The 11714-nt window shown below is 33.7% G+C and overlaps 1 protein-coding gene across 1 annotated transcript; it reads right to left on the reverse strand.

Moving 5' to 3' along the window:
* Positions 1 to 1253: 1253 nt before the first annotated feature.
* LOC100179302 (son of sevenless homolog 1) lies at positions 1254 to 11567 on the reverse strand (the record flags this gene model as incomplete). Its single annotated transcript, XM_002122011.4, is given in 15 exon segments — positions 1254 to 2241; positions 2531 to 2729; positions 3044 to 3140; positions 3501 to 3618; positions 4148 to 4297; positions 4599 to 4731; positions 4972 to 5286; positions 5683 to 5805; positions 6237 to 6318; positions 7096 to 7220; positions 8037 to 8251; positions 8804 to 8962; positions 9731 to 9857; positions 11196 to 11320; positions 11469 to 11567. Coding segments are annotated over 15 exon segments (2763 nt in total), but the record flags the coding sequence as incomplete, so codon positions are not given.
* Between the last annotated feature and the right edge of the window lie 147 nt (positions 11568 to 11714).

Here is an 11714-nt window from a genome sequence, read left to right on the forward strand (position 1 = left end):
TATAAAATCTCGGTGACAACTTAACAAAGTGTAAATACTTCCGGATTTATATAATAAACCATTGCCGGTCATTTTAACACATTTTCAGCAAAATCGAAAATAGACACAATTTACACATCTGCTTGGTAATAGCTGCTAGGGTGTACAAATACTACCTTGTCTTACTCTATTGACCTATTATGTTATTATAACATGCAAAATGATCAACAAAACACAGAAACCAAATAGTGACTAACTAATATAATATATATATTTCTAAACACAATAAAACACTTTCAGTTACATTACATATAAATTAACAAAATGTACAAATAAAGAATACAATATTTAAACAGATTAATTCAAGGTATATGAATACTAATTGCACTTTTAACGTATAACAAAACAACAACACACATACACATCAGTTAACTTAAAGTTGTTTTGTTTCAAGTTTTGTTATGCAAATTGCAAACTCAGCACAATTACGCTTGACAAAGAATACTAATATGTTAACATACTACTACTGTATATGCTTTCTACAAATGCTACAGCTACATTTGTATTTGTGAACTACAGTGTAGTCTCTGAATCTTTCTATTAGAACGGTTAGCTGGCCTTACTATGAAAAACCAAAACGTTAAAACTAAAATCAAAACATTTAATGCAACAGCCTGTATTACAACGTAAACTGATTCTGTTAATCCTTTTATGAGCCCTTGTACGTTTGAAGCTGGGAACAAACGGTTGGGCGCAGTAATTAGGGTATGGGAACTGTCAGAATTGTCAGCTCAGTACTAAAGTGACAGCTGATTAAAATGACCGACGTTACAAAAATCCAGTTTAGAAATCGGAACTTCGCAAAAAATATTCGGAAATATTCGGAACGCGAAGTTCAACTTCACGCGGTTTCAGACAAACAAAGTTTTATTTTGGCAACGCGGGGACTCTCGCTTTGATGGTACTTCCGAATTCTTATTTATAACTCTGTTATTGATATAACAAAAGGGATAACAGCCAAGACATTCCTGTTTTCTAACCAAAAACAAAATGTGTTCTGTTTTTAACTGACAGGATAAACCTAGTTTACTTTGAAAAACAGTTTGTACTTCAGTTTAGCGAATGCCACTAATACTCTTTTAGTCCATTTAATGTGGGGAAATGCATATATACTTACGTCAACTGCTCAACATAGCCGTAAAAGTCCTGTAGCTTGTTTAGTAACCAAAAGTAAACAGGCAGCTACCTTTTTCTTGATGGAATAAAGAGACTGCTTCAACCAGATAACTTGTTAATAAAATTAATAATTGATTTATCAACGGTAATAATGTGACACACATCACACAACAACAATAGTAGGGAGCGTGTACCGCATCAAAACAAGCAAAGCGCGTTACAGGGCTGGAGCACTTGGTTGGCGTCGTGGAATTGGGGGCGGCGCGTCATTTTGGGGCACATTGGGATACTGGGGCATCCCTGTTACAAAGCGGGTGGGGTCAGGAACATATCGCATTCCAGGGTATGTATCGTACGAGTTAAGGATAGGAGGTGAGTCACGCGGGGGGATTACAGGGGGTCGCGGGGGGGAACAGGTGGAGCTTGGTTGGGGGCAGAATCTGGGATTTGCGGGGGTTCGGGGGGAAATCCCCGTTCGCTGGGGGTGAAATTGTTTTCAGGGAAGATAAACCCGTGTTCTTGAACAAATCTCGGCTCTGGTTGGGAGAATTGTTCAACTTCGTTTGGTTGATCTTGTGGATTATACCGAACATCAGGGTAGGCTGATAGTGGTTGGTGGTATTGAAACATTGATTCGTTGTGAAAGAATTCATGTTCAGTTTGCACAAATGTTTGCATGGGGGGGTAAACCACATCTCTGGGAGGTATAGGGGGAGGGGTGTCCTTAGGGGGGTTATGTAAGGGCCGGGGAGCTTCAGAAGTTCCCCTAACCAATGGTGGGTGATCAAATGTAAACACCCCTGTGCTCTGAGCCATTATTGGGGGTGCAGATACCAAATCGTGAATAGGTTGCCGGGGTGGTCTAGGTGGGGGGCGGGGTTCATCAGGTACTGGAGATGGGGGTTCTTCGGGAACCACAGATATTGGGTGGTTTTCTACAGTTGAAGTAGATGCTTCATCCTCATTGGTGGAATTTCTTCGTTCAAAAAGAGACATCTTTGACTCATCCCGGAATAAAGTCTTTCCACTCTTCTTGCTCGGAACAATGCCGGGAGATTTCATCTCTTTGTCGGACATTGACCTCGGCTAAAAAGATTGTTATTTTAAACTTTACATGAAGAGACAGTAGAAAATATAGTACATTAGGTAAAATTAAACTTTAAAAGCGGTAAGTTTCTGTGGCAAGATGCGCTAGTTTACTTATAATTCAGGCTAAAGTTGGCCCATTTCGTTTAAGAAATCACGTTAAAGGTGTAGCAACATTTAGAACAGTTAAAATTTTATTCGAATTTTTAAATAGTTTTTCTTTTCAACAAAACGTCATAAATACACTATGTTTTTCACACTACATAAGCCGTTAAAAGTTTTAACTCACAAGTCTTGCAGGTCGCTCTGCTTGTCGTGGTTCAACTTCTAACGAACAAGCAAATATATAATCGTTAAATTGTTTCTCAGTTTGTCCCTCAAGTGGATTAAGATTTATGAGATAATCCCGTATATCGTTAACAGGCAACAAGTTGTAAGGTTGATTCTGATATTGTTGAATATCTTGCATTATTGCAGCTACCATGCGTCTGTGGGAGAGATTTTCATAAAATGTTTATTATATGAATATACCACTAAGGTGAAACACATACAAAACTAATAAATAAAATAAATCATCACAACAGAAACACTAAAAAAATGTAAGTTTTAAGAATTGTCTGCCATATGACAAAACAGGACAGGCCTCATTATGACATAGATTAGCTATTTACTTTCTATAATTTATTACATTATGCCTGGCAGCAACAACAGAAGAATACATTCATTCAGTTTTAAAAACAACATTTAAGAAACAATGAATAAATAAATATTAAACATCATAAAATTTTTTGAAATATTTCACCTTTTTCCAAAGTTAATCAACTCGAGGTGTTCGGGATAATTAGGTAGAAGATGTGGATTGCCTTCCTCTGTCTTCAATATGTTTGTTAGGAATGTTCCTGATATAACAAGTTGTTACGGTTTGGTTAAACAGAATCAAGGCTACGTAATACATAAAAAAGCAGAAAACAAGTCCATTAAATTGTGTTTATTAGATATATTTTATTCTTTTCTTTTTTGGAGTTGTAAGGATAAAGAAAATATTTCTGTAATTTTTTGTTCACTAAAGAAAGAGAATGAAAACCTGGACCATCTTACCCCAACATATCATATGTTTGAAATCACAGCTTGTTTTTATTAAAATCCCTAACTAATGATTTGTGACTTATGATATCTCAATGCATTTAAATTTACACTTTACCCACCCTTCTACTTTTATTTATTATGCCAAGATGATATTACAGCTATACATAACTCACCCACAAAAGGCACGCATGGTGGATCACACGATCTAAGCTTCTCCAAACACTTAGTAAGCCTAGGATCACACAGATCCATGCATTCCTTCAAACCCTTTACCAAGCGATCCGGTAAATGCTGTCGAAAGTTTGCATTGGATAAGTTAGTGGTTGTGTATACATTATTACATGTATTCTATAATATTTTATCTAAGTCCTATTGCAAAAAAACTAACACTTTTTTTAACCCCCAAGTTGTCTATTTAAAATTTAACTGTAAATTTTATAATAATAGTTTTTTTAAGAAGATACAAGAGGTTTGATATTCCATGTTTGGTCAAAATGTTAATTGACCTGACCCATACAGCGGTATTAGCCATATAGATATATTATTTAAAGAGTTGCCACCCTAAAAACCACAGAAAAAAACACAATTAGCTGCAGGTTTCAGTTAATATGTAATAGTGTTTCTTTTTGATTTGTAGACATACAGTCATACACCATAATATAGTTTTTAAGGTAGCAAAGTATGGTAAAAAATTAGGGGAAAAAACAATATCTTTTGGGTTGATGTTGCAGTTTTAGAATCAGAATCTCATTAGAACCTTATTATATTGCTTGATAAGATATAAATATTTTAAAATATTATAACGATTTTAGTTTCTTACTTGTTTTGTATGATTAAGTCGATGTATAGGAGATGAATTAAAAGCAGCAACAAACTCAAGAAGTCCGTTAAAATTATTAAGTTGTTTTAAAACTTGCATTATTTCTATGGCTCTGCTCATTACTGATGTTCGCTCCTCAAAATTCTTTGTCTGCAAACAATGAACATTATTAGATATACAAAACAAACTATATTTAAACAGTGGACCGATTATCCTGTTTTAGGCGAACCATATATTATTATAGATAGGACACTAATTTATAAAACAATTTTAAATATTTTACAGTTAAAGATAATTTTCACATAGTACTATTTTATGCCTAAAATTTACTTACAAAAACTTGTGCCATTAAAATAAAAATTTTTTAAAACAAATCACTAATTTAGCAACAGTTTATACATATATGTATCTATATTTTTTCGACATATATATCTAGCAGCAGTGCACTAACCTCCACTATAGACCTTGACACCCATCTAGTAATAGTTGTACACCAATGTATCATCCTCAGTAAGTTTGGTGACGATGTCTCTTTACCAACTTTGGTCCATACGGTCCCAACCAACTCAGATGATTGAACTTTTCTGTGAACATACTTTGGTTTGTGGTGGTACAAATACACTAGTTTTTTTTTTTAAATTTAATTTACTCTAAAACTAGCTTACTGGAAAAAGGTAAAAACTGACTAAAAACACTTTTACACCAACTTTAACAAGAAGTAACCCAAATTAAAAAACAAAAAGTAAAATTATAACACCAAGTAATGCAAAGTATGATCAGACTTTATATAACACGCATAAATTATCTCGGACATATTTAATTACCTGTAAAGATCAAACTCCAACAAAGTTAGTTGCCTCGCCACCTCAATAGGATGTAATGACATGATTGAATATTTCTCTGCATCGTGAGTGATGTGCCATTCAACAGGTGGAGGATCATTACGGAACGATGGCATTGGGATGTCCTCTTCAGAGGCGATCTTCTTCGCGATGATCTTCTCCATTGTCCTCGCCCACTTCTGCATGTTCTTCCCTCTCACAGAAGACACAAACTGCCGCACGGACCCCAAGAGCTCCCAATCTGATTCGAAGTCGTACCAGTGATGTTCCAACCATTGACGGATCACATTCATCACTCTGTGGTGAGGACCATGTTAGGCTGACTTTTATTTTTAAGTAAATTTTTAGCTTAAAACTCCAACTTGAAACTCAAAAAATATCAAACATACAAAAAATTTATAACATTTACAACATGTCAGATAAAACCTAAGACAGAAACTTCAAACCCATCAAACATACAGGACCTTATTACAAAGTTTATTAAAAACAGGCTTAAAACAGTGTACTACATTTGCGGCATTTTGTTTATTTAACCCATAAAAACATACCAAAACAAACCTTACTGTTGAGATTAGCATTAATTCATTGCCATAAAAAGAAAGAATTGCCCCACATCAATATTTAATTACATTCGAAACCTCCATGTACATACAACCCTTAATTAAACATGTATAAAAGTTAAATTATAACCACCTAAGTTGAATAGGTTGCGCATATTCTTTCCTGAATCTTTTTAAATCATCTCGAGAAACAATTTCTCCTCGTTCGATCGCTGCTAACTGTGCTTCAGTTGGTGGGGGTTCAGGTATGTTGTATCTATGGAAGTACATATATCATGTGTTTATGTTGTATCTATGGAAGTATATTTATGTTGTATCTATGGAAGTATATATCGTGTGTAAATACGCCATGGATAGAAGTTGGTGGATGCGTTTTATAAAAAAAGTTGTCACGGAAGCGTAACAACGCAATTTGATTAGTTAAATAAATAGTTGCGTACCAGACCATTTTTTACAATCAACAGGCACAATTCTTACTATTTAAAAATGAGAATACTCCAGTTTCTATCACCCAATCTATTACCCAAGTTGTCTGTGTTAAAAGTCAAACTTAAGTTAATACCACTTTATTTCAGTGTTTTTTAAAAATTGTTTAAATTAAGAAGCCAAATAACAAAGATTAACAAAACTTGATCCCAAGACACATAACATATAAATCAATAATAACATTAATATAAAGATCATTACCTTTCTACTAGAAGCTCAAGCAGCAACCGGGGTTTACAAAATGAACGAAAAGTTGTCAGAAATGTCTTTGTAAATCCGGGAACTACAAATTGAAGTTAGTAGGAATTACATATATGTACAAAACAGAATCTGAATAAATTTAAATTAAATTCCATACAAATTGTTTCAATAATGATATAACGATTAATGAAAAGTTTGTATAATTTCAATAGCATAAAATAATAAGCATAATATGGAATAAAACTTGAAATAATTTTTCAGCGGTTTATCTAGTATAAAAACATAGTGTATTTTCAACATTTTGACAAAACTTGTCATACCAAATAAGCCGCTTAAAGATTGTTTACATCATGCCTAGTGGCAGAAGTAACGAAATAAAATTTTGAAAGTCTGGCAAAGTGTTGTGTAAGATGACATGGCACATATTTTTAAACCAGTGGGTTCTGTGGCGGATTAAATTCCTAATAACTTAATATGACATCAACATGGCATTGGCCAGAGCTTACAGAACTCTTAGTTGTTTAGACCAAAAAAAACAGTTTAATTTATTTTTAATTCAATTAGAATGCTGTTCTAGCAAACTATAATATAAAATTAAACTCCTTTTAGATGTTTTTTTTGAATAAGAGACTGCTGATTCCATTTAGGAAAAAGATATTTCTCTTATTATACAATTGACCAAACTTGATTTTTGTCTGTTACATTTTCGTAGCACCAGATCCTTATTTTGTGAAAAGCGTTTTTATGGATTGTGGGTTCAAGTTGAAATCCAGTCTCGGACATATACAAGCCAAATGTATCGTATTATTATTAATCCCTTTTATATTATCAGGAAGTGAAACAAGTGGACCACACTCACCATAGTAGAGATGATAGGTAAGTCTCTCCACCAGTTTAAGGACCGTTCCACCTTTTATTTGAGGGATTTGTCCTTCACCTTCTAATACTAAGTTATCTGGACTGTCTGGCTCCATGTACCGATACCTATGTTAAGGTACAGGAGGTTACCACTGGTGTATAAAAACATATGTGCAGTAGTAGTAATGTTAAGGGTGCCGAAAGTGACATGTCACCTAACTATTAAAACAGGGGTGACATCGTGTTTTAGCACTCCAGTTTGAATGCAAACCAGGTTTTATCCTGGGTGTCATTACAAACAAGCAGAGCCAAAATATATTGCATTCGCTAGAATAATCAATGAGGTTTCCTATATTTGACAACTATGGGTTTAACTGTTTTTAACAATGTCACCTAAGAAATTGATAAAAATTAAAAAGATGACGCGTCCCATTAAAGCTGCTAAGGGTTTTAATGACAAAACAAAACTTTTGGGATCCCGGATTAAAATAAAGCATGATAATAAAATGAATATATGAAGGTGAATATTGTTTGCACTAATATATAGAGACGTATAACCAATCAGATTTGATTTCAGTTCATTGGGAAGATTAATATTAATTATACCCTATGCTATTTAATATTGGGAACTACGCTAATAGAAACTGAAAAAGGAAATTCCAATTTGGAAACTCCGTAAAGATATCATCTTACTGTACATACTGTTGGTACTAGGCACATCAATACTTGTAGTTTGACTCTTTCGGCAAAATATTTGGCTACCTAGAAGCATTTATTGATTGTCATTTCACCCTAATTAAGATGACCTGAATAGGATGCCAAAACATTGTTTTTTGGCAAATTTTTTTGCCAGAAAAACAAAATGCAAAAAATTATTTACCAAAACTGCAAAATACTAAAAAAAAATTTATCGAGTAGGGCAAAAAAACATTATTATCTTACTCTTCTTTAGATGGATAACGAACAGGAAGTTGAGATGCCTCTTCCCTCATCAATTGATCCAACATCCGATCATACGTGGATCGATATTGAAGTCGGACGAGATGAGCCATCCATGCTCGTTTCTCTTCGCTTGAATGAGCACAGAAGATGTGCTTTGTCTCCCCGTCGTCGACCGAGAACTGACAATCTGAACTTTCATCATCGGTGACCGTGCTCTGTAGAGTTTAAATACATTTAGGGGATAGGGAAATCTGTGCTTTGTGGAATTTAAAATGTTTAAATGACTTTTCCTCCATACTCCACTGTTAGATTATTTCAGCACATTTATTAAACTTTAAATGAATGTTTACAAAGTGTACAAAGAAATTTAATTTGAGATGAATATAAATGAATAAATATTGTTGCTGAATACGACCAAAATACACAAACCTAGCGAAAGAGAGACACGAGGCAAGCAAGTGACGTACAGTTACTATGCATTATATAGTTTGCCGCACATGAATCGTTGTGCAACAATGAGCTACATTAATATACGAAAACAATGAACGGTGATGTAATGCATGTAAACACATTGTCATCTAACATTTCTGTTTTATGTGGATGAGGTCATGTAGTATGACACACCATGTGACCTGACTTTTAGGTCAGAACTGCCCTATTACCTCACCACCTAGGGCGCTACTGCATGACTTTAAGCATAATTAAGAATAAAATACATTTTTTAAACATGTAAATAACAACATTCAAAACATTTATATCTTTTTTACCTTGCGAAGTAAAATTCTCTCTTTGAGTCGATATTCATGCGGAGACACAGCCGGCATTGGTCGTCGCGCTTGGTTGGATTTACAACAAAGAAGAAGTGAATCGAAAAGGAAGACCCGACGCTCCGAAGATCGTTTACCCATTACCCTCGTTAAGTCACCCTGGAATATTTGAAAGATGGGTTAGTGGCGGACATGGTGACAACCCATAAAAACATTTTCCTTTTTTTCAGATTTAAACGGGCATACCAACGAAAAACCTTAATTTGTGTTAATATAAAAAATGCTCAATGTTGATCTGAATGTATCACTGGAGTTTAGTTTTAAAACTTTGATCAGATTTGGGTGCTGTTGTAATACATTTGCTTGAAAACCCTTAGTAGGCCTATTGTACAGCATAAAATGCAATGTAGACGAAATAATCAATATTAGCTTAGGCTTATTTTAGGTATTTTGAAGGGAAATATAGAGAAAGGCAGTTTTGGTCATGATACTAACAAGTAGTAATCAATTTCTGCAACCCGATATACAATACATAAACTCCAAGTTTATGTAGCACTGATATAGATGCAATCCTGGAGTGCCAGGCCTAATCTGGAATTCATACACTACATTTATGATTAAACATTACAATCAGGTAGACATAGGAATGCAAGTGTAAGTACCCCCATCTTCCTGTATTTTAAAAATTTTGGTCCTATGACCACTGATATACGATATATTTTCTCGTTCCATTTGGTAGTAAACAAACAACATTCAAACAATTATATAACCACATCTTCTCAGCTCCATGGACCAGTGTTAATTGTTTAAAACATCAAGATATTAGGATATTATGTGCTAAAGGTGTCCCAGTCTACCCCATAATACTATTTGTTTACCACAATACGTTAACTCATACAAACACAATGATCAATCAACACAACCCACCTCGTAAATAAACTCATTACATGTCTGTGTAATGGTTTTTCCCCACCATCCTTCTATACTTTCCTCAATATCTTTCATCTTCTCCATTTGTAAACCCCCTCTCCATGATATACGAAGACTTGCTTCACTGTAAATAATACAAAAAAAACAATCACCCACAAAGTAAAATTGAACATACATTATAAAGTCTGTCGTTTTCTTGCCATGCGAGGATAAAGCAAGTTACATACATTCATTCATTCACTATATATATTTATGGATTCAGTTAGAATTGCTTGATAAAAAAAAATATTTAATCATTATATCCACCAATGGAGTCAATTTATGATACAGTATGTAATTTTATCCTGAGAATTTTGCAAGAGTTGCAGCAACCTCCGAATTTACCAATATTAAAAACAATTTATTTTAGAAAAAAAAATAATTTTTTTAACGTATATTAAGTGCATAAAAATGTTAATTTAAAAAAAAATACCATTTACGGCCTTTTTCAGACTTGGAAAACCTTTTGAATTTGTAAAAATGCATTTTGTTGTTTATATTGCGAAATCCAAGAACAAAATTAGATTTGCAACCAAAGATGTTATTTCTCTCAATTTAACACAATATATTCCTTGCATAACAATCTGATTACTTGAATATAACACCAATAACATACAATAATTAAATTCCATTGTATGTCAGAAAATGCTCATTTCCATACTAGACTGAATTCCATTGTATAACTTATATACTATGGTACAGCTTGTACACCCAATTTGCAAACTATAAACATTTCTTACTAAATCTATAAACCATGGTGCAAAATCATAGTTTCAACATAATTGTAATTCTAGCTAGTGCACCATAGTTGTGGATGCGCCGTTAGAAAACCTTGCGTTACTTCCTAGGTTGATGGTGCATGCAGGAAACCCCCGGAACCTTCCCAATCTTTTGTTAAATCAACCCCTGATGTCATAGCAACACAATGAAAAATTTCCAAACACATATATCAATGGTTTCTGCTAACTAGTCCATAATAAACAGAGCTGACATACTGTGCAAATTAATGCTAGGTAAACTATGGTATGTTACAGCTTAAAAAGTATGTTGCTTGAAAAATGTTGTTATGAAATGCATTGAATATTTGGGGGCAAAAAATTATTTCGAAACAAATGTTTAATGCTTGAAAGTTGAAACCTTTTTATGATAAGTTATTAAATTACGCTTTGAAACGCTGCATATACACCGTTTACATATTTTAGACAAGAATAGTCTGTGAAATCATCATTGTACTAACTTTGGAATCATTTTTGAAATTTTTATAATAAAACTAAAGCAAATTCAATTTTTGGGTATCGGGATAAAAGGAAAACTGTGGTCTAAATCTAAACACCAAAACCCAGAACTCTTTGTAAAAAAAGACCTCAACACCTTGCCCATATAGAATAAAAGCAAATTTAAAATTGGTCATAACATTTTATACCTTGGTCTATTCTTAGGTAACATGGCAGCTCGGTTTTCAAGAATAAGTTTGATTGGAGTGATTGCACTAACTACTTGACTGAAGGCTTCTTTATCATCACTGTCATTGGTGCTGTGCTCAAGTGCCTGGTATAAGGTATAACTTCAGTAAGAGTGAAATTTCGAATCAATAATTAAAAAATTGGAATAGTTTTTAATATTAAATACTAAATAGCCTAATAAATATTGTAGCTGGATTTTTTCAGTTTTCTACATGGTAAACAAGACGACAAACCTGTATTTGCTCAAAGTAATAGAAACAATGATATATTGGAACAAGAAGAAGATTTGGGAGCACGTAAGTCACCACGTCTCTGAATCCTTCACACACCAACTGTGGATGACCAAAGTAAACAAATATTTTGACAAAATATCTCATAAAGCAGGTAAAGCTAATCAAATCCATTAAAACAAGCTAATGAAATCCATTTTCTATTAAAAAATAAAATGGTGAAAAAAGACAGGATAATCCATATGTGTG

Source organism: Ciona intestinalis, unplaced genomic scaffold, assembly GCF_000224145.3.
Source record: "Ciona intestinalis unplaced genomic scaffold, KH HT000049.2, whole genome shotgun sequence".
NCBI classification, from domain to species: domain Eukaryota; kingdom Metazoa; phylum Chordata; class Ascidiacea; order Phlebobranchia; family Cionidae; genus Ciona; species Ciona intestinalis.